The sequence below is a fragment of the Lissotriton vulgaris genome, chromosome 11, assembly GCF_964263255.1.
Source record: "Lissotriton vulgaris chromosome 11, aLisVul1.2, whole genome shotgun sequence".
Taxonomy (NCBI): domain Eukaryota; kingdom Metazoa; phylum Chordata; class Amphibia; order Caudata; family Salamandridae; genus Lissotriton; species Lissotriton vulgaris.
Window position 1 is genome coordinate 194,676,141 of NC_141699.1, and position 24,398 is coordinate 194,700,538.

At 48.8% G+C, this 24,398-nt stretch overlaps 1 protein-coding gene across 1 annotated transcript in view; it reads right to left on the reverse strand.

The window, feature by feature from the left end:
- The window catches only part of SVOP (SV2 related protein), a 393,561-nt gene that overhangs the window by 143,311 nt on the left and 225,852 nt on the right, over positions 1-24,398 (reverse strand). Inside the window, exons 5-6 of the mRNA XM_086943094.1 lie at positions 11,888-11,959; positions 1,585-1,709 (exon numbers count right to left, since the gene is read on the reverse strand). Of these exons, the coding sequence (XP_086799220.1) occupies positions 1,585-1,709; positions 11,888-11,959 (197 nt within the window). The remainder of the gene's footprint in view (positions 1-1,584; positions 1,710-11,887; positions 11,960-24,398) is intronic.

The following is a 24,398-nucleotide window of genomic DNA, read 5'->3' on the forward strand; positions in this document are numbered from 1 at the left end:
CCCCACAAGGAAAAGAGAAAAAAGTGAAGAGATACTGATCAAGAGCCACAGTTTGTACTCTGTCAGTTAGAAATGAAGACAGCTAGGAAAGAGCCTTATCTTTGATTACTAGCTCTCCTAGATGGTCAATCAGAGCTTGTGGTCAACCGTATCAAAGGCCGCTGAAAAGTCGAAAAAGATAAGTGCTGCAGCTCCTCCCCTATCCAGCGCAGCCCTTATCTCCTCCATGCCTTATTTAAGGCATTCCGAGTACTGTGTCCAGGTCTGAACCCAAACTGCGTTGGGTCCAGAAGATGATTTGCTAGAATAACCGGTTCAAGCTTCTGGTTCATCATGTTCTCTGCAAATGTTGCAGGAAATGGGAGGCAGGAGATGGGGCAATAGTTATTTCGGTCTGCTGTGTGAAAGCTAGGCTTCTTTATGAGGGGAACATATGTACATATATATATATTTAAAGGTGGTAGCCGAACTATAAATTTAGGGTATAATTATAACTTTAGATAAAGTTTTACTAAGTATAACTGAGGTTAAACCTTTAGTTAATTCATTGAATATGTATATATATATATATGCAAAAAAACAATCTTCAAAACCTCCTGGCGGCGAAATGAAGAGATGGACCCAACAGCGTACGTAGGTTAGGCAGATTTTATTAAATTCGACCTCTCAGCAGTGACGCGTTTCAAGCATCAAGTGCTCTTGTTCACACCATATATATATATATATATATATATATATATATATATATATATATATATATATATATATATATATATATATATATATATATATTCACACTCAGTTCCCTGCAGGTTCATAGTCAATGAAATAACTAAAGGTTAAACCTTAGGTATACTGAGGAACACTTTATTTAAAGGTATAATTATGCCTTAAATGTATAGTTTGACTGCCACCTTTAAATTACTATAACTTTATTTATTCTTTCTATACAAACCAAACTTAAACAACACAAACGTTAGACATTCTAAAGTTATAGTTATACCCTAAATTTATTCTTGTACGCACCACCTTCATGTTATTGTATCTCGCCCAACTCCATACACAGTGTAGTGAACACGGTAGCCACACTACATTAACTATAACTCACACCTCTATGATGCACTGCTTATACCTTTTCATATTACATCACTTATATCATTTAAAATCATTATTTAATGTGCACTAGTGATAAACAAAGGCATGTAACTATAACCATAACACAAGGGGTCAAATTTGTGCAGTGAAATCAAATAACTAGGTCTAGTTCCTTTATTTTGTGTAAAGGGATTTTACAGTAGTGAGTCACTAGGCTTTGTTTTCTCAAGTGAATTAATTAAGCTACACTGTAGTAATAACATGACCCAGACTTTGATCTTTGCAAACTGTTTACGAATGCTGCAACAAATGTCACTGTACGGTTATGCACCAAAACCGTACTGTTTTACTCTTGTTTGTCTCTTTCTTGCGTTTGATGTCCATCCCATACAGTCATGCACCTTATATGAACACTGCACACAGGAAAATCAGTAATTTACCAATCTCTTGTGATTTAACAAAATCATAAAAGTTCAAGCATTTACTTACGATTGAGGGACGCCTCCAATCCCGAATCCCACTAGACCCCTTAGAACGACGATCCAGCTATAAATTGGAGCAAAAGCACTAAGCAGGCCATAATATAGGGCCCAGAAAACACTAATCTTTAATCCCTGCAGGAACAAAAGAATAAAGGGAATTTACAAAGTAACAAAGCTCGCATTTCTACTTTAATGTACACATTTTAAAATTAGCATAAAATTGGCACAGATAGGATTGTCCACATATTCCATGGAAGTGACCCCGTATTAGTACCTGGAACAAGCTATCTTCATTTCCCCCAATACTCGAACAGCTAACTCTAGGTGAACTAGTCCATCTCAACTCCGAATTACCTGATTTGATGGACTTCATTGCCCCATCCAACCTGAGGGTTGTGGAGCATGGAAGGTTGGACAGTCAGAATCTGCATCCCTTGCAAAAACTGGGGGAAAGGGGAGTCAGAACTCTCTATAGCAGTGAGGCGCTAATTGTTTTATTTGTTAAAACACTGCCTGGGATGCAGGCCTCCCCAAGACAAACAGATTAAAAACATCAATGGCAAAACTAATATGTCTGGTTTTATTGTGCTAATGCATGCAACACAGGCATGCTCAGTGCACATTAGCACATTAAAGCTAGGCCTACTGGCTTTGCCAATGCTAGGTGTCTGACAGTGAACAGCATCAAGCCTGCTACATCTCAGGAGGTTACTTGCTATCCTTAGATTAAAAAAGAACAGCTACAATTTATTATAAAGGAACTGAAAGGTTAGAGTGATACAATTTAACAAATGTTTGATAAATGTTAGTAGGAATGGATTATTTGTTACTATAAAAGTACTACATTTAAGAAGGACCTCAATGGCAATATTAACCAGTAAAAGACAAGTGCTACTGTGCTACACACAGAGCAACAGCGACAAAGGATCGCAAGGGCACATACAACAAAAGACAGAGAAGGACGAAGTGGCACATACAACCAACAACATTGAAGAAAAAAACACAATTGCATATGCTAGGAGCGAAATAAAAGAAGGACCACAATAGAATATACAAATTTTTCGAGAGGCACAATTCCAATGAAAAAAACAGAGAGTCTTTAATTGGGAATGAAGGAAGAATAGAAGTAAAGTACACAGTTTATCAAGAAAAGTATGTAAATACTAGATTACTTAATATTCTTTATAAAGAAAGTCATTTTTATGTAGCATTTTTCCACTGCAAAAAAGGTATTTCTTAAGTAATAACAAATGACACATAATATTGTTCATTCACAAACCTAAGGTGTGATTTAGGCTTTGGCAGAGTGGAGGGAGCACCCTAAACCAGCTCCCAATGCCCCAGCTAACTTGTGGTATCCACGATCTATTAAGATTTGAGAAAACTACTGGATTACCTATGACATAGAGGGGCATACCACTACCTGGTACCGAGTGGTGTGTCGTGGGTCCGCATACACTAACATTGACAAGACTGAATACTACGAACCGAAACATTGCGCTTCTTTTCTGAAGACTCACCCACGACCCGAGTTTGTACAACACAACTCACTTAAGACCGTTTTTGAATTACATTATTGAATATTTGCAGTGCACTATTTATCTCCGTAAACAACGCTGCATATTGGAAATACTTCGCCTGCCCGTAATTAGCCCAGCCAGGTTGGAATTATCACTGGCTGAGTGCTCGTACAGATCGATATACCGTGTTACAGCCCTGAAGAAGTCGCGGAGCAATTCTCCATAGTGCGACGAAACACGTGTCGGCTGGCTTGTTCCACCGTGCTTTTACGTTTGAAAAATAATTAATCATTCAACTTGAATTAACCATACATTGACGTCAACTAAAGACCTTTTCCTTCCATCTGGATGATTCTTGTTGTTGTGTTTCTTGTATATTGAGATTACACGAACTTTACTCTCTCTAATGTGTGCCTAGGCGCTGGTTTTCCTGTCTGCTGTGTGTGGGTTTTTCCTACTCCCTAACAAGGGGTTATAGGGCTTATCCCCTTGCCTAGTTTGCACCATATCCAGTCATTTTTGTTGAACTATACTGATTTGCGTATAATAAGCTGAGCGCCTGAATGATCCCCTGATTCCTAACAAAAAACCCTTTTTTTGATGTATTTGACATAGAGGGGCATATTTACAAGGGGTAATAGCCACCAGAACATAACTTTTAGCAAAGTTCTTATGGCGATATCCCCTTCTCCTTATTTACATTACGGCGTTGACCCTTTCGATACTGATGACGGAACGGTTCCGTCATGAGCATCAGTCGGGCTGTGCTGATGACGGAACCGTTCCGTCATGACCACGCCCGTTTTCATTAGGGCTCAGCACCGAGGGTAAACCCTGGCCGCAGGGATGTGGTTAAGCCACTCAAAGTGGCTTAATGCCACCTTGTAAATGAGTCCCCTTTTCACGCTTCACTTAGCGTGAAAGAGGCATGCAATGGGTGCTTCCCAGGCAGTGTTTTAACAAATAAAACAATTAGCGCCTCACTGATATAGAGTTCTGACTGGATTGGAACTCGTAATTAGGCCCTCAGTCCTCTGTCCTGATAAAATAAGTTTAAAAAACATATAGTGTGGCAGGGTAATGTTACTCTGACCCCTAGGCCTAGTGGAATACCCCCAGGGCCAACAAGTATTTGTACAATTCATAGAGGATCCGCTGTAATTGTAATTTTTTTTAAAGGGTAGGCTCCCGCCGTTTTAAAAAAAAAAAACTCCCACGGTAGGCCAGGGCCTGGAGGTCAGCAACATGTTTTTATATGGTGAGGTGGCATGCTGCCCCTCTCTGAGCCTCTCAAAGGCTCTGGGGGCCCCCATACCCCAGGGCTGACATTATATTTAGGGTAGGGAGTGTAGAGTCCCCTCCTCAAGCCATTTTGAGGCACCAGAACCCCCATCACCAGGGCGGCTATACTTTCTATGGGAAGGAGGGTGCAGGGACCCCATCATCCAGAGGTACTATACTTTCAATGGTGAGGGACGGAATGCTATAACATGGTCCTGGGATTAAGCACCCCACCAGGAAACCCACAGCAAATACAGGGCCTTGGGGTGAGGGGGGGATCCCCAGGCTACTGTGTCTCCTGCTTGCACCCATCCAGGGTGCGGCGGGCCGGTTACATCTGCTTGCTCCCAACCAGCAGGAGCAAGTTTTCTCTGCTCTCGATCAGGTGAGAGCAAACCTATGTTCCCTGTCTGCAATATTTTCCATATATGTATGTAGCTTCATGATTTGTATTATTCAATATTCTGGATATGATATTTTGGCTTGATAGTATTTTTTCACTCAATACTGGAAAATGCATCTGGGTGGTCAATACTTGTAATCCTTTCAAGGTGTGGTCAATACTGTGGTTGTGTCTGATTTAGTCGCTACTGCAACAATGTTTAAAGGTGTTCAAAGTCATTACTGGCTCAGGACTATTTTCATTGATCATAAGTATCGCTTGGTATAGAAAAGGTTGAAGAACCCTACTCTAGTAAGATGGCCTCAATATTACCAGGATCACACTAAGAGCTATCCTCAAGTGTGATCATAGACTACAACTACTTGGCTTCACACTGCTTGTACTAACAGTTAATGGCTCAGTGAGTTGTAGTGAGTATACATGTTCAAACCTGCGATGTTTCTGGTGAAAGCCTTTTCTACTAGATTCACTGGATGTGCCACGTGCCACGTGCCAACGTGCAGTGCAGACAGTGTGAGCTTAAGGAGTTTGGGGCCCCAGTCAAGAAATATCTATGAGGCCCTGTTTGGAACAACTTAAAATTGTATTACCACTTTTATACTAGTGCAGCTCAATCTTGCCTAACAATATCGAATTATACTTTAAAGATTACGATGAAAAAATACACAGGAGTCAGCTAGGTAGAAAGTTCGCTTTCCCCAGGGGGCCATTTGGAAGGTGGGGGCCTTGGGCAATTGGCCATGCCTTAAAACATCTCTGAGCACAGAGAGACCTTATTTGTTCCCTCAATAAATGCTCAGTTCGTGTTCAGCAACTGATGGGCTTGTGCGATCAGAGTCTAGAGCCACCTGATTCAGAGTTCCTGTTCCTCATGGAGCAGGGAGTAAAGTGCAGTAAACAAAAATAGCACTGTCCATATGCACAGTCCACTGCACCACACACTATATACAGCGAGTTGTTCAGGCAACTAGTCTTTCTGCTTCTCTGGTGCTGAGAGACACTATTTGCTCCAAGGTTGTGTTCAGATTTAGTCTAGCTAAGAAAGAGGGCTGTCACTGATCTAACCATAGTTGCTGAGGGTGTGAAGGAGCCTAAAATATATAATAGATTCAGAGATATTCTGAGCAGGGGCCCCGAAATCCTAAAAAAGTCCCTGTTCTGTTGTAATCTTAAAACAGTGGATTCTATCACACCTCGAGGGTCAGATGGTCTGTGCCAATTATAATGGTCCCTCTTCAGCTCCAAAGGCCAGCACCATAAGTATAAGACATTTTGTTGTACCTCCTCCCAGCTCTCCGTTCTCTGAATACTTGGAAAGCAAAACCCAAACAAATAGACAAAATACATATATTTGTGGTTTTTTTCCTACAGTATAAAAAACCTTAAACTGTATATATTTTTCACTTCTGTGCAACGCATAAAGTTGCATTTTTATTCTTGCTCTACATAATTTGTAATTATAGGCTGTAGATTACCAAGGGGAGGTGCAGTAGCAGCACACCACAGAATAACAACTCTAAAGACATGTTTCGAAAACAGTCTCTATCTGTATCTTGGTGGTAATTACAACTCACCCCTGTGCATGTCTCTGGGGAAATCTAAAAGAATGGAAGATTTACTCTGTGATTATAATGATGGAAGCCAGCAAGGGACATCAGTGGCAGTCCACAACATTTTGATGAAGTGCAGCAGCAAAAATAGGTTGTGCCTGTCTACAGCATAGTTACTTAGGTTGTGGGTGGATAGCTCCAAATAGCAATGACCTACCAGGCAACATCTATTCTCATTTGGGAAACCAAAGAATTAACACAAACTGCATATTAGACTTTGGTTTCTGCCTCTGAATTGAAATATGGCTAATCCAGCCAATGCATTAAAATACAAGTTATCATGTCTACAGATCTTGAGATCAGGCAACAGTTGCAAGAATACTGCTGATCACTCCTTAGTGGCAGGGATAGACAGGAAACCAAAATCACCCCTAGTGAAAGTGTTACAAACAGTTCCATATTATATCATTTTTTCAAATATTTTGGCGAAGAGCTTTTAGGGCTGGATCATGGTAGTCCATCAATTTCTAAAAACAGCCCCATAGTCTGCAGCACACTGGATAAAAAGAATTCCCAAAGAGCCAGTCCAGCACTGCTCAGTGGCTGGACAATTCTATTTGTCATGGTCCATCTTCATTCCCATTTTAAAAATCTTACTGTTTGCCCAACCTTGGCTTTTGATAACCAGTGTCATGCTGGCATCAGGAAAGGCAGTCGCAGAAACATACATGAACCCACTTACAGTGGAGCAAATAGATGAATTCGGTAATCGAGCACAGTGGCTTATTAATGTATGTCTCCAATTCACAAATGTTTGCAGCACGTCATAAAAATGTTATGTACTTTCAAACTGTGGGCCTGATTCATAAAGGTAAACTTATGCATTTGTGTAAGTTTACGATTTTTTGAAAATTACAAAGCAATTTTACAATTAGTATCTATTTAACTGTCTATTTTTTAATGCGCTGAGTCTCCGACATGAGTGCAGAGACTTTGCAGTCATAAAGATAATACTCGAAATATTCCTTTATGAATTGCAAAAACATCATAAACTTACACAAAATTGTAAGTTTACCTTTGTGACCTAGCTCTAGGACACCCCCGCGCCGCACGGCCACCAGCTGCTGTGTGCGTGTTCCCTGCCGTCTGCCTCGCTAGCCGAGCTCCGCCGCGTGATCACGCCCCCTGCCTTCTAGCGGCGTGGTCCTCGACCTGCCCCCGTCGTTATTACTGTAATTACTGTTTTTCACTGTATTTTGTACTTGTTGCCTGTCTCCCTGTATCTCGCTGACTTTTGCCTTCTGTTTTGCCTACCGCGTTAGCCCCTTCGTCCCCCCTCCCCGCTCCCCGCTTCCCGCCACCGCCGATAACCCCGCCCCTTTTGCCTTCTGTACCCTCCCCGCTCCCGCCTCCCAGCTGCTCCGCCCCCCGCGCACTTCGCCATATATGGCGACCGTGCGAACGCGCAGCGGTCACGCGCAGCGGGCGCGCCGATTGTGCGCTGAAGGCGCGCCAAAGGTAAGCCCGTCTGCGCCCGTCCGCGCCTGGACCGCGCCCAGTGCCAGGACCCCTGGCCCACGAAGACCCCGGCCGACCCGCCTGACGTACACCGCCGCCAACCTCAGCGCACTCAACTCCGGTCGACCCCCAGGATGCTACCAAGCCACACCACGACGCACCCACGGACCCTTCAGCTGCCGCGCCTGCAAGTTCACCTGCATCCGGACCTGCCTCGCACCAGCACCCGTCAAGTCGAACACCAGCAGCACCCACCTCAAGTGCATCCTGCTCAACACCCGCTCCGTCCACAGACACGCCATCAAACTCTGGAACCTCCTCGACACCACAGCCCCTGACGTTGCCTTCCTCACGGAGACCTGGATGAACGCCTCTTCAGCTCCCGACATCGCCATCGCCATCCCAGAGGGCTACAAGATCACCCGGAGGGATCGCACCGCCAACCAGATGGGAGGAGGCATCGCCATCATCCACAGGAACACCATCCGTATCACGACCAGCACCGACAACACCCTCACCACCGCCGAACACCTGCACTTCCAGATCCACACCGACCCGAAGACCACCCTCAGAGGCACCCTGATCTACCGACCTCCGGGACCACGCACCCAATTCAGCGAGGACATCGCCGACTTCGTCAGCCCGCATGCCCTCCCCTCCGCTGACTACATCCTCCTGGGAGACCTCAACTTCCACCTGGAGAACAACAACGACCGCAACACCAGCATCCTGCTCGACAACCTCGCCAATCTTGGACTCAAGCAGCTGGTGTCCACCCCCACCCACCTCGCCGGACACACACTCGACGCAGTCTTCTCATCCAGCACAGACATCACCTTCAGCCACGCCACAGAGCTTCAATGGACGGACCACAGCTGCGTCCACTTCACCTTCAAAAGAACGACGACCCTCCACCACCAGCAACAGGCTGCCCGCAGAAGCTGGAACAAGATCACAGCCGACCAGCTCGCCACCTCCCTGAGCCAGCACCCTCCTGCCAGCTCAGCGAACCCCAGCCACGCCGCCGACAACCTCACGAAGTGGATCAGCAACTGCGCGACGAGCTCGCCCCGCTGAGGACCCCGCCCAGCAGACCCGGCAGCAAGAAAGCCCCATGGTTCACCGACGAACTCAAGAGCTCCAAGAAGAACTGCCGAGCCCTCGAGAAAGTCTGGAGAAGAGAACCAACACCGGACAACATGACCACCTTCAAGCTTGCCACCCGGAAGCACCACCAGCTGATCCGCGCCGCCAAGAAAACAGCATTCAAGAACCGGCTGGACAACAACGCACACAACTGCAAGGAACTCTTCAACATCGTGAAAGAGCTATCCAACCCCAGCGCAGGAAACAACGACATCACCCCATCGCAAGACCTCTGCAACTCCCTCGCCTCATACTTCCACAACAAGATCACGGACATACACAACAGCTTCAACAACCAACCAACGCACACCATGACCGAACCACCACCCCCCACCACCACCCTCCGCGCCTGGACCCCGATCAGCACCGAAGACACCGTCCGCACGATGAACTCTGTCCACTCCGGATCTCCGACCGACCCCTGCCCTCACCACGTCTTCAACAAGGCCGACGCTGTCATCGCACCCCACCTGCGAGACATCATCAACACCTCCTTCGACACCGCCACCTTCCCTGAGAGCTGGAAGCATGCCGAACTCAGCGCTCTACTCAAGAAACCCACAGCGGACCCCACCGAACTCAAGAATTACCGACCCATCTCGCTCCTCCCGTTTCCAGCCAAAGTCATCGAGAAGACCGTCAACAAGCAGCTGGCCGCCTTCCTTGAGACGAATGGATCCCTCGACCCCTCACAGTCTGGCTTCCGAGCCAACCACAGCACCGAGACCGCCCTCATCGCCGCCACCGATGACATCCGAGCCCTGATGGACAACGGAGAAACAGCGGCCCTCATCCTCCTAGACCTCTCCGCGGCATTCAACACTGTCTGCCACCGCACCCTAGTACAGCGCCTCAGCAACATCGGAGTCCAGGAGAAGGCTCTGGAATGGATCATCTCCTTCCTCGACGGAAGAACACAGAGAGTCCGCCTACCACCGTACAAGTCAGAGGCCACCGAAGTCATCTGCGGCGTCCCTCAAGGATCCTCGCTGAGCCCCACCCTCTTCAACGTCTACATGAGCCCCCTCGCGGCCATCGCACGCCAACACAACCTCAACATAATCTCCTACGCCGACGACACCCAGCTGATCCTCTCCCTGACCAACGACCCCGCCGCCGCCAGAGCCAACCTGCACGAAGGGATGAAAGAGGTAGCCGAGTGGATGACGACCAGCCGCCTAAAACTGAACTCAGACAAGACGGAGGTCCTCATCCTGGGCTCTTCGCCCTCCGCCTGGGACGACTCCTGGTGGCCTCCCGCCCTGGGCACCGCACCCAAACCGACAGACCACGCACGCAACCTGGGCTTCATCCTGGACTCCTCCCTCTCCATGACCAGGCAAGTCAACAACGTCTCCTCGGCATGCTTCAACATCCTACGCATGCTACGGAAGATCTTCTGGTGGATCCCCACCGAGACCAGGAAGACCGTCACCCAGGCCCTCGTCACCAGCCGACTGGACTACGGCAACGCCCTCTACGCCGGTACCACCGCCAAGCTCCAGAAGAGACTCCAGCGGATCCAGAACGCCTCAGCCAGACTCATCCTCGACATCCCACGAACCAGCCACATCTCCGGACATCTGAGAGACCTGCATTGGCTCCCCGTCAACAAAAGAATCACCTTCCGCCTCCTCACCCACGCACACAAAGCCCTACACGACCAAGGCCCGAGCTACCTCAACAACCGAATCAACTTCTACGCTCCCAAACGCCACCTCCGATCAGCTAACCACGCCCTCGCCGCCGTCCCCTGCATCCGAAGAGCGACAACAGGAGGAAGGTCCTTCTCCTACCTGGCCGCCAAGACCTGGAACTCCCTCCCGACCGACCTGCGTCTGACCCAAGACCACCTCTCCTTCAGGAAGAAGCTGAAGACCTGGCTGTTCGAGCAGTAACGGCACCCCCCTCCCCCCAGCGCCTTGAGACCCTACGGGTAAGTAGTGCGCTCTATAAGTGTCTTTGATTGATTGATTGAATCAAGCCCAGACTCTCATGCAAAGGCCTGCTGTTCTGCATTTCACCTGCAGTTTTGCCCCAACACAAATCTTTCCCCTATCTGACTCTAGTTTATTCATCCATTTTTACCAACAGAGGTGCTTAAAGTTACTAGATGACTACGTCACCAAGGGCGCAGTGGTCCAAACCATGGGATTTATTTATCAAACTAGTACTGAACTTAATAACCTAAAGGTATACGCCTGGTTTTCTTTAGTTGGTCCACCTGAATGCATGCTTCTGAAAGCAATTAATTGTAAAAGAAAAGCCCATGAATGGAATATGAAATTGGGGACCTCAAAAGTGTACAAAGAAAGCTCCAGTGAAATAGGATCTAAACAATCATTCAAAGAAAGTCCTTAAAGAAAGTCACAAACAAATACACAAACACCCTTGCATGAACCCCGAGTGGAGCTACTTTAATCAAGCCATTATTAGGCATGGGATGCCACATGAAGCAGGCTACGAAAGGCCTCATAAATGTCCTGTGGCTTTCAAAAACACTTGCACCAGAGCTGAATTTATGGTAGGGTTGTTCAACGTTGGTCGACAACGGTGGGATCCATGTCAGATGTGCATGATATCCACATGAGATAAACGTATATGTCATGAAGCTATATAGAAGCCACTTACATAGTCGGTGGTTATTTTAAAATATTAGCATGACTCTAGCCTAGAGGACCTAAGTTAGAGATCCCTGAGAGCCCTGATCAACCTCTAATTCAGAATCATAAAGTAGTAAGCTGGCTCTACTTTCCTTGACATTGAGAAGTTGACTCCTGAGTGGTTGTGGGGTTCACAGCACTGTCTTATTTCATTCACCACTTATCATTACATTAAAGCTCATGACACAAACAATTGCCACCCCTATGAAACATGTGAAAGGAAACGTACTGTTTTTCTGCCGTATTGGTCTGAAATGTTTCCCCACAGTGAAGAGCTGGCCATCATGCCCACAAACACCACCTGTAAAGGATGAAGATCAGAGTCAGGTAGAAACAACAGATGGGATGAGAGGGCTTGTGATGCTTGTAGCTTCCAGCTTAGAAGAAGAACAGCCTCTCTGCAGTGTCAAGTTAATCAAACCTCGGTACATATAACACAATTTTCAATCTATAAAATACTATGAATTTTGCAGCGTAGAGCAGAGTGTTAACAAAGAACCATGGTCCTGGATACATGCCAGATTTAAAGATATTCACATAAGATATACAACTATATATAAATGCAGTGCAAATAAATATTCTGTGGTCATTCTAAAACATGAAATGGATCCGGCCCTCGTGGACCGGTGTAGGACATCCCTCTTATAGAAGAAAGCCCATGGATTGGCAAACTAAGCTGCCGTGATGAGATCAGCTTCTCCTTTTAAATGCACCACCCCTCAGTCTAGCACGCATAGGATAAATGAACAAACGCTGAGTCTAAAAGGAACCTATTTACATAAACAATAGTTATCCGTAAAATATGGCCATGGATCCGTCCCACAGGGCCCATGTTGGACATACTTCTTTTACAACAAAAACCTGTACTGTGGGGGCTGGGTGAAGGGGAAGAGCGCCTCTTGGGTAGCTCTCGGCACAAGACCCCGCCCCCTCCTAACAGGGTAGCATTCATTAGTAAGTTGGCAGGTATGCATACTGTATATTATTTCCTTTTGGTATGTAATGCCTGAATTGTTTTGTAACGTTTCTTATCTAGCGTTTAGAAACTTTCTGGGTGGCATTAGACACTTTACACATTTTATTTAAAAAGAAACATATCTATTGTTTTTTTCTGTGCATATAAGCAAAGATCTATATATGTGAATGTTTTTTAAATGGACAAGTATATGCCAATCCTAACGTATACAGTTCTCTCTTCAAAGGTCAGAGTAGATGTATAGTGCCTGTGAACAAAGGATAACTTTATTTACCCTGTATGGAAGACACACTTATTCCAGTCAGACAAAAACCAACACGCAAACTCAGAACATTGACCATATGGACAAATAAATCTCTTAGGGGTACATGCATCAAGCAAATTACCGGTCGCAAACAGGCCGATTTGCAGAATCGGCCCCTTTGCGACCGGTAATTAGCCTTTTGGGATGCATCAGGCTCCAAATCCATTCACAAAATAGGTAATCGCAAAACTTGTGATTACCGATTTTGCGAATGCAGTTAGGGAATCGCAATTTGCGATTTCCAAAAATGCAATGCAAGAAGCATTCTCAGAATGCAACTTTTCATTAAGGAATTGCAAATTAACATCAACCTCAAGTTGATGGTAATTCGCAATGCCATAAAAAAATACACTAAATTGTATTTTTCTAAGTGCACACATGCCAATTTTGGGGGTGCATCAGGGTAGCGTTTTGGCCCCCTGGCACCCTTGAAATTGCATTCACAATTTGTGATTCAACACCGTCCGCATGCTCCGGAAGATCATCAGGTGGATCCCAACCGACACAAGAAGAACGATCACACAGGCCCTCGTCAGCAGCAGGCTGGACTTCGGAAACGCCCTTTACACGGGAGCCCCGGCCAAACTGCTGAAACGTCTGCAACGCATACAGTACGCCTCTGCCCGCCTGATCAACGACATCCCTCGAAACAGCCACATCACACCCCCCTGAGAGACCTGCACTGGCTGCCCGTCAACAAGAGGATCACCTTCAAACTCCTCACCCACGCACACAAGGCTCTCCACAACACCGACCAGCATACCTCACCTTCTACACCCCGAACCGCCAGCTCCGCTCCGCCGACCGCGCCCTCGCTACCATACCCCGCATCCGAAGAGCGACTGCCAGCGGAGGATCGTTCTCCTACCTCACCGTCAAGACCTGGAACACCCTCCCCATCCTCCTACAGCAGACACAAGACCTACTTACCTTCAGGAGACTACTCGAGACCTGGCTCTTTGAGCAGTAGCAGCACCCCCCCCCACATGCCCTAGTGCCTTGAGACCCTCACGGGTAAGTAGTGCACTTTACAAATTTCATGATTGATTGATTGATTGATTACCTATTTGGTAATCCCCACTTGAGAATGGTTTCCCATTCATTCCTATGGGCCTCTAGGCCTCTAGGCCCATAGGAATGAATGGGAAAGCATTCCCTAATAGCGAATCGCAATTTGTGATTCACTATTAGGAAATGTGTAGGAATCGCTATATTTTTTGCGAAACCTAAATGCAAAGGCAATTGCGATTCCTTACTAGTGATTCCTTAATAATCGCTAATAAGGAATCACCATTGCTTAGCTTGGTGCATGTGACACTTAGTTCTCTGCAGTGCCAAGGGCTGCTCTCAGGCATCTATGGGCCTATAGATTAACCCTCAGCCCTTTTAGTTCTGGCAGCACCCAAAAAGAGCTAAACACAATTGTCTTATGAGCACACGTGATTTGCTGTGTGCTAGAACCAATTCAGGGACTGTAGGGAAAGCAGGAGTTACTGAGCCTCAACCAAGGTGGTTGGGCTTTTCCCACTAGTGTCCTTGGTTTCGACTATGGCACTGCAAACTGCGCCACTTACACCCCCTACCGTACTTAATACTATGGGTGGCGAGGACGAACAGTCCAATGAGTCTCAGGAAAGTAATGAGGAGTAGAGGCTCTGAACTCAAACATACAATAGGTACAATAAGTGCATGTCCAGCTCAGTACTTAATTCATGTTGATTTTTCTTTTGCACTTGCATTTAGCGCAAACTCAGCCCATGTGCATTGGAACACTTTACATGAGCAGCAGTAACATTACACAAGGTCAAATAGATTTTTTTCTTATTTTTAGGCATAGGGAGATTAACGGATTTGCCCAGAATCAGAGGATGGTGAGCCAACACCAGGACTTCTAACCTTGTTCCCCAGTTCTAAAGTCAGCATCTCTTTCTGTAACGCCACAAAAGGGAAGCACTTTAAACACACCAAAACGTCATATTGTACATAAGAAAAAGTAGCACTACTGGGATGCACACTACGGGGTCTATGGGTTTGACTACACAGAGAAATGGACCGTCTTCGAATTAAGCGCACATGCAGCCTCACTATGACAAAAGTGGAGCAGCTTTCCTGTAATCTATGATGCATAGGTCAGTCCCTGACATCTGATAGGCAGTTCTGATACGCAGGTATCAGCTATTTCTCGAAGTCCTACCAATCACCGTCACCACCTCAGTTCAGGAAGGACCTCAAGACCTGGCTCATCGACTGAACCGCAGGTCCCCCCAAGCCCCCTCTCCACAGCGCCTTGAGACCCTAACGGCTGAGTAGTCGTGCTTTACAAGTAACCGGATTGATTTAAACTGGGATCCTCCTCTTCTTTATCAGAGTATTGAGGGAGACCCTCCCTTGTAGACAGGCACTTTGCCGGCCTAATTGTACCTTTTTTAACTGAGCGTTTCATCCCTTAAAAGGGGGGAGGTAAACATGGCCAGAATCCCACAGGAAGTCCTAAAAATAGCAAGCAGGAACTGATCAATGTAAGCACAAACAATTTAAGGGTGGGTGGACAGCTGGGCTGAGATGCGGGACTGTAAGACTCAATGCAATCGAGAGCTCTGGTAAATGACTACGCCAGCCCTATTAGTCATCACAGTCCTTGTACATGAAGATATAGCAAGGAGACAGGGGTGTAATTTTAATTTCAAACGCTTCATTTATTTTCAAGAATTAAAGGGAATTAAAAAAGAAATCTGTGCAGAGAGCGAGCAGCACTCAAGGGAGAGAGAGAAACACAGAGAGCAGGAGCCCGGTATTTGGAGGGAGAGAAGAACACAGAAGAGAGGGCTGGAAAACACGTGCTCTCTCATGAAGCGCTTAAACAAAAATAACAACATTATTTACTTAAAAGTGACCAGGGGAAGGATAAAAGGTAAGTATTCTAAACGAAGGTAAAGAAGTTATGCTCCAGTGGAGAGGCAAACACAAAAGAGGAGGACCAGCCATCGAATAAGAAGCAAACAAAAGCGAGTAACAATCAAGCCAAGATATGGAAAACCATTGGTGGGCTGTAAGCTCACGTGAGTTCACATTAAGTCTTTCATAAGCAACCAGTTGTCTGACAGGCCAGACCTAATAATGGTTGTTTCTTCCTTTCTTCTAACACATTTTTTAATTGAGAATTTCGAGATTTTTACTGCATACATTCTGTGACACACTTTACCTTGTGCATGAAGCTAGATATATGGGAGAGAAAACGAGGGAATGGGGGAAGGGGGTGGAGGGCCTGGGAGAGCGGAGATAGTACATTTTCCGACATTAGGGGTAGAAGGAGAGACAGAGAGTGTATGTGTGTTTGGTTTTCTTAGCTCTGCTGGGAGGAGCGTTGCCTTTCATGGTGACAAGAGCTCATTGTTAATTACATTCATTTTACACTCAGAGGAGCTATTTCTGTTCAAGACTGTGAAATCACTGAACTATATATGTGCGAGGCTACAAAAATAGGATCTGTGAAAAACAAAAGGAGAAGCTGCCTGGTGCCAGTCTTTTAAAATCGCATAAACATTTATATGCAATTGGACGCTAAAGCATGGTAACTAACACCTTATTGCTTTTAGAAGATTCACAGATCTCCAAGCATGCCAGCGGGTTCAGTACCAGGGCGCTGCTCGTTCTTACTGCCACAACATGTGAGACTCGGTACAGGGGTATGAGATGTTACACAAATAGTGCCAGGCAGTCAGTTCATCCAGGGATGAGAGAGCACGTTTTAGGTCATCCTGTGAGTGCAGGGCTCGCAGCAACAATGGTCCTGTGCATATTCTAAGATAAAGCAGAGCGGTAGCTAGAACCAGCTCTGGACTAAGGTTTAAAAGAGCCCCATATTGCTACCCTGCCCTGTGTCGACTAGCTGTAGGCGGAGGGGGTTATTGATCTATCCTCGCCTAAAACCGCGTGTGCACGGTCTCTTGCAAGATCTTTTGTTATATGTCAGGGGGCTTAGAGTCTGCCCATTGCTTACGATTGGCTGGCTTCATGGTCACTCAATTTCTTGCTTCTTATGTGTCAGCGTTCGTAAGCTGTTGTCCTCTTAGTGTGTTTGTCCTTTTCCTGCAGCATGGACACATTACTTATGTCCTACCACTGCTCGTTTATCATGTGCTGTTATTTTCTTTTTGCTTAACCATTCTACAAGAGAACCAGTATTTTCCAACTGTCTCCTTCGTGTACTTCTCCCACTTCTGTGTTCCTTCCCCAGGTCCGTCATTGTACATGTGCTTGCCTGAGCGCCTTGTCCAACCCTGTTACCATGTACCCGCCCCAGTCTCTCCTGCCCACCCTCCATTGTCTGTCTGCTTGCCCCTAGCCCCTGCAGCTGATTCTAAGCTGTCCTTGCCCCCAGACCTTTTACCCACCCGCTGTTACCTGTGTAGTTGACCCCACCCCTCCAACCCACTCTCCAGTGCCCTTGTGGTTGCCCCTGCCCCTCCCTAATCTCCTGTTGTTTGTCTGCTTGCCCCTACCCTTCCTACTTACTCACCACTGGACGTATGCTTTCCTCGTCCCGCCCACTAACCCTCTGTTGTCCATGAGGTTGCCCCTGCCTTTCAAACCCATCCTCCAATGTCTGTGTGGGTGCCCCTGCCCTCCCTACTCACCCTCAGTTGTCTGTGTGGTTTCGCCCACCCTTCCCACCCACCCTCTGCGGTTCACGTTTGCCCATGTCCCTCCCAGCAACCCTCCGTTGTTCATGTTGTTGCCACCGTCCACTCTTGCCTGTCAACTCCCCTCACCTGTGCCCTTCTCTCCGTCCCTCCCACAATGTTATTCTGTGTTGCAATAAAAAATGTAAAAGGAAAACGCTACAACACGACTAGCACTTAAGCATTTTAAAAAAAACACATATTAGAACTGGCTGCACCAAAGCACTTTTTAAATTAACTTTAGCCATGCTGCACAGCAGGCGCGTAACTGTACAGCATGGGCACAAACGATTGCAAAGCCTATAGTTCTCGTAAGTGGCATCTATTGACTTTGCCAATGCTTGTTTTCAATGTGACAAATGATTAATTTACAGCACAATCTTTAAAATATATTTCCTCAAAATATTGGTAATGTTTAGGCAACTCTAATGAGAATCTCCTAAAGAATACTTTTACTGCAGGATGTGGCACAGAAATTCCCCAAGGTGGCCAAAGAAATCCGGATATACTTCTTTAGCAGTGCTCCTGAGTGGTACTGGCTTCATACCATTCTGGAAGTGATGGAACGGAACCACATATAAGCTCCACCCCTGCGCATTGACATTCGTTCCTTTCTTTCCATGCTTGCAACATGGATTTGGGGCTCTGCTCCCAATCCTGTCAGACTTCTGACGACTTCCAAAATGGATTCCAGCGTGCTAGGGAATGATGTCCCTGCCAAAAATGGCAGGTTTCAAAATATGCCCCAACTGTAGAAAAAAGATTTCAGTCACAAAACCGAACAAGATGTCTTGGCTCGGCCCATGACTCGAAAGTTATACTTTCAAAGGAAATCTGGGACCAGGACACAAAGCTGTATATTGTGGAACACAAAAAGAAACAGTGGCCTCTGCATAAGTCCCACTCAATTCATAGACGAGTACTTAGTCCCGTTTACGAGGCTCTTCCTGCAAATGGTCAACTTTGCACACAAAGTCCTCAAGTAAGTCAAAATCAAAGTCCAAACATAAACATAAAAAAACAAATAAGGATTCAACCCCATACTGCGACACCAAACCTACAGAGAAGGCGTGAGGGCATCACAGTATCATTCACCTTTGAAGTCACCAATCGCAGGATTAGTTCCACAATTTATCCTGGTGTAACCTGTGTTTCCCGGGTCATTGACAACACAGCAGCAGATCTTGAATGATTTTCAGATACAAAGTCACGAAAGCACAATCGGTTGCCATGCACCCTGACCTGGTACCTACACCAAGGTGTACACACCAAAAGGGGGTCCATTATCTTTTTGTTTTAAATCTTTTATTGAAGTTTTGAGAAGACAGACATAGGACACATCAACAATACGGGCGTGCATGCGATCGCCCGGCAAGTAACATCTATCCCGCCCTTCTCAAATGGCGGGGCCCATTGGTGCTGCGTAGAATGTGTCCTTGAGTGCTGGGGAGGCCCAGTAAGCGAAGTGAAGCTCTGATCCGGTCCCATGAACATACAACCATCCCTCCCCCTCCCCGCTCCCACCCGTATCCCACCCACGTTTCCCCTTCCCCGGTGTGGTAAGTGCGGTGATATCAGTTCTCATAAGGCCTGCAGGGTAGGCAGCATTCAGTTGGGTGCTTGCGGTTCCCCCTGGAAGTCGTCTGGAAGCCGGAGCACCCTGAGGTATTTTGGGCAGGTGATTTCATTGAATTCCTCTGATAGGAGAGAGAATTCCTCTGATAGGAGAGAGAATTCCTCTGATAAGAGATACTGCCATGTATCGAGGAATGTGTCCCGTGTTTGGGTAAGGGAGGCCTGTATCTTCTCCATTCCCATAATATACCACAGGCGGTGGAGCCATCCCGTGTGGGTAGGCTTCCTAGGGGTGCCCCAAAGAGATAGGATGAGTTGAGTGGCTGCCCCCATCGCTAGCCCCATCTGTCTCCCCCTGATCGATTTGAGAGGGAATGTGATGGCGTTGGGAAGGCCAAGGAGCGTGTATGCCGGAAACCGGGGAATTTCCGTGTCAAAGTGTGTGTCAAAGCTCTTGAGCACCTCCTCCCAGTACCCCTGAACCTCTGTGCATTCCCATAGGATGTGAGTGAGTGTCCCCTGCTGTCTGCATCCCCTCCAGCACCCAGGGTCCCTACGCGGGTTGCCTTGATGGAGCCGCGCCGGTGTAAGGTGCCAATAGTACGCTATTTTCACCGCCGCCTCCTTACTGGCTACATTACGGGCGGTGTGATGGGCCCTGAAGTATATGTCCTGCCATTCCTTATCTGTGAAGGAGCGTCCTAATTTGTGTTCCCATCTATTCTGTCCCGCCGATCGTGCAGCAGGGGGAGGTGGACTGAGCATCATGTAGAGGTCAGAGATTGCGTGTCTGTCAGTTGTTTTCGTGTGGAGCCATTTTTCGTAGTCTGTTAGGGGTCTGCTCACGTGGGGTAGCACATCTTTCTCTGTGAGCCAGTGTCTGATCTGGAAGTATTGGAAGCGTTGGATCCGTGGGAGTGTGTAGCAGTCTTGCAAAGTGCGTATCTGCATGAAGCCCGTGGGGTCGAAGAGGTCGCCAGCTGCCTTGCATTCTGACTCCCGCCACTGCGAAAACGACCCGGGGGTCAATCCCGGAGGGAACGCTGGGTTTCCAAACAGAGGGGACATCAGGGACGGGAATGTGGTAAGGCCCTTCGGAACCGCTACTTTGTCCCATACCTGCATTACCGTTCTCGTGATAGGCGATTTCCTGAGGTACGAGGGCCTGTCTTTTCGTCCCAGGAATGGGACTTTCCATAGGGACATCTGACCCATGGCTCGGTCTTGAAATAACCACTGCTTCTCCGATTCGGGCCTGCTCCATTCTAGGAGGTAGCAAAGTTGTGACGCGTGGAAGTAGCGAAGCAAGTCAGGGACCCCGAGTCCGCCTTCCGCTGTGGTCCGCATGTTCAGGTCGCTGCGCAAACGCGGGCGCTTACCAGCCCACATGAAGTGTGTGATGGAGTCCTGCAATTGTTTGAGCATGCCAATCGGGGGAGTTACCGGAATGGTCTGGAACAAGTACAAGACCTTTGGTAGTAGGGTCATTTTTATTGCTGCCACACGTCCCAACCAGGAAAGCGGTTGACGACGCCATCTTGCCAGGTCCCCCTTCAGGGCAGCTAGTAGAGCCGTATAGTTCCGCTCGACCGTTTGGGTTGTGCTCGGGGTTAGGGAGATGCCTAGGTAGGGTATGGACATCTGAACTTGAAGGTCCCCGTATTTCTGATGGCCGCGCCGCGCCGCTTTTGCGTTCCGACCAAGAGGCAGGATTAGGGATTTCTCCACGTTCATCTTGAACCCCCGATACATTCCCGAAGCTCTCTATCTCCGAAAGGAAAGCCGGTACCGACGTCGAGGGGTTCTCCAGGGCGGCCAGGACGTCGTCTGCGTACAGACTTATGGTCTGCGGTTCTCCGCCGAACCGGACGCCTGTAATGGACCCGTTGTCTCGGATCCGTTGGGCTAGTGGTTCGATATACAGAGCGAATAGCAGGGGTGAAAGAGGAAACCCTTGCCTGGTTCCCCTTTGGATGTCTAAAGGTCTCGAGCGTACCCCATTAACTGTGATCTTGGCCTGCGGGCGGCGTAGCAGCTGGCGACCCATGTGCGGAACCGGTCTCCGAACCCAAAGCGCGCCAGGACAGCGTCCAGATATCCCCAGTCCACCCTGTCGAACGCCTTTTTGGCATCTACTAACAGAAGGACCGCGTCTGAGTAATTGTAGTGCGCTTTATCAATGACATGAAGCAGGCGCTTGGTATTGTCCGCACACTGTCTGTTGGGGATAAATCCCGCTTGGTCCGGTTCAATGATTCCCGGTAGGCACGGGCCCAGTCTGGATGCCAGCACGCTTGTGAACAGTTATAGGTCGAGGTTGAGTAGGGAGATGGGTCTATATGCCTTGCATTGGGATGGGTCTTTGCCTGGCTTGGGGATGACCACGATGTCAGCTTCCAACATGTCCTGAGGGATGGAGCCTCTGCCCCGGAAGGAATTGAAAAGTCTGGTTAATACCGGTGCGACTTGGGGGCAGAAAGCCTTGTAGAAGCTTGCCGAAAAGCCATCCGGGCCTGGGGCCTTCAGAGGCTTGAGACGCGCGATCGCGGAGATGACCTCCTCAGTTCTGATGGGAGCTTCGAGGGAGGCCCTAGTGGGTTCATCCAGGGGCGTTATCTCCGTGTCTCGGAGATAAGTGTCGGCGGAAATCCGCCCGTCCGGTGGCTCCGCAGTATACAGCGAGGCATTAAACTTGCGGAAGGCTTCCGCTATTTGGTCATCGCTCGGACGACTTTCCCATCTTGGGTACGGATGGAGGGGACTTTCGCCCGCAGGGTCTTTGCTTTAAGGCAACTCGCCAGGAGGCGCCCTGTCTTATCACCACCCACATAGTAAGTGTGGCGCAGTTGCAGGGCTGCGTATTCTGCCCTATCTAGATCTAAGCTGGCGAGTTGGGCCCTGACCGCCTTAAGCTGCCTCCAGATCCTGGGAGCCCCGGTCCGACTGTGAGCTTGCTCAAGTTCAAGCGCTTGTGCGGACAAGGATTGCCTTTTTTCCCTCCGTTCCTTGGCTTCCGCCGCGGCTACCGAAATCAGTTCCCCCCTCGCTGCCGCCTTAAGCGCCCCCCACACCGCAGCCAGGGAAACCTCCGGAGTGTCGTTGGTCTGCAGATATTCTGTGATGCGGTCTTGAAGCCGCTGCGTCACCCCCTCATGTTGCAGGAGTGCATCATTGAGGCGCCATCTGCCTTTCCTTTGTGTGACTCTAGGGGCTTGCATGTGCAGCACGAGCGCATCGTGGTCAGACAACGCCGCCAGGAGCACCTCCACATCCTCTATCAGGGGAGTCACGTCCGCGTTACCGAAAAAGTGGTCGATGCGTGCGTAAGTGCGGTGTACGTGGGAGTAGAAAGTGTATCCCGGGGTGACGGGATGGTGTTTGCGCCATAGGTCCACAAACCCCTTCTCGGATAACCATTGGCTCCCCTCCTGTGTGATCGCCCCGGCAAACCCCTGTCGGTGGCCGGACCTGTCAATGTTGGGTTCCATCACTAGGTTTGTGTCCCCACCCACCAGTATTGCCTTAGTGTTAGGTCGCTCGTGGCCTCGTTCTCCGGTGGGTCAATGTCTAGCACGGCACAAGTGTCCTGGAGGGAACGAAGCTGGTGTAGAGACCCCTTCCATTTGAAGATGAGACGGAACGGGTGGCCCCAGGTGTAGGGCATGTCTTTGTCTCTCAGGAAGTCAGTTGCCACTTTGAAAGAGCGTCTTTTTTTCAAGGTGATGGCGGAGAGATCCTGAAAGAGGGCCACTTGGTCTCCTCGGAAGATGACCGGCTGTCGCACTCGGGCCTCTCTCAAGATACGTTCTTTCAGAAGGAAGTCCGGGAGAAAGGCCAGTATATCCGGAGGGGGGGGCTGGTGCTCGGCGCACTGGGCCGACCCTGAGAGCGCGGTCAATTCGGATTTCAAATTCGCCGGGTTCCCCAAGGATCTCCCGGAAAAGAACCTGTAGAGACGTTGTGACGCTGTTCCCTTCCGATTTTGATAGAACTCCTCGGACTCTGATGTTGTTCCGTCTGGAACGGTTCTCAAGATCCTCCGAGTGGGCCTGGAGATCCACCTGCTGGTCCTGTAGGCGTATGATCTCCTGTTGTAGCCGTTCCACTTCCATGCTGCGGGTCTGATCTGCCTCTTCCATCGACGCCACCCGCTCTCCCAGGCCATCCACGTCTCTGCGCAGTTCCTTCTGCTCCCCCGCAAGCTCCTGCGTCAAGGTCTGAAAGTCATCTCTCAGGGTGTTGAAGAGAGAGGCCAAGAAGGCCTTCGTGATGGGTGCTGAGTCGTCGTCCGTGCTCGAGGCGGCAACCGGTGTCTTGGGGGGTGATTGCGCCGGGGCTTTCTCCGTCTTTGCGGCGTTTTTGTGGAGCAAGTCCGATATGGTGCGGTTGCCTTTGCGCCCAACGTTGGCCATGTCGGTGATCAGGCAGGGGTGGCGGAGGGGAGGGAGCCGGGCCTTCTATCCGTGTCGGGCTTCCAGGCCCGGGGGTCCGGGTTCCTTGCTCCTTTGCTGCAAAAAGTTGCAGGCAGCTCTGGTCCAGTTGCGTCGGCCGCCCCAGGGAGGGCCCGATCAGTCCGTATCGCCAACGCACGCTCCGGGCTTCGGAGGTCGCTGCGCAGGTCGGGGGGAGATCCCCACGTCGTCCAGATCCGGTGTGGGTTTCAGCACTCTTCGCCGTCTGCCCGCCTACTCTCGGGGACAGCGTCCGCAGCACCAGAACTCGCCACGTTGGGTCTAACCGTCGCGGGCCTCAGGGAGGGCCTTTCTGGTGTACACGGGCTGCGGGACTGTCACACCGACCCCGGCTTCCTCTCGCACCCTGGTGAGCTGTCGTGCCTTTCCGCTCTCTCCTTTTGGGGCTACTGTCCATAGGGCTCGCTTGGGCCGCCCGGTGAGTGCTTCACGTGTCGCTCCGGGACCAGGCCCGAACCCAGGGAGCCAGGTGGCGTGGCTGCCCGCTCGTCCCCTCTAGTCTCTACCTCGGCCCCCACTCAATCACAGTCCAGGGGGCAATCGCCGGCATAGCATGAATTCCGGCTGCAGCGGTTCCAGTGTCGCGCCCTGCGCGCGTTCGGAGGTCTCTTGCTCGGGCCCGGCCTTCCCCAGTGCTCTCAGTCGTCCCGCTGTGCCTCCCTCCACACCTTACCGGAGGAGCCGCTTGTCACGGGGGGGTGTCGCTGCCACCGTCTCCGCCGCCGGGCCAC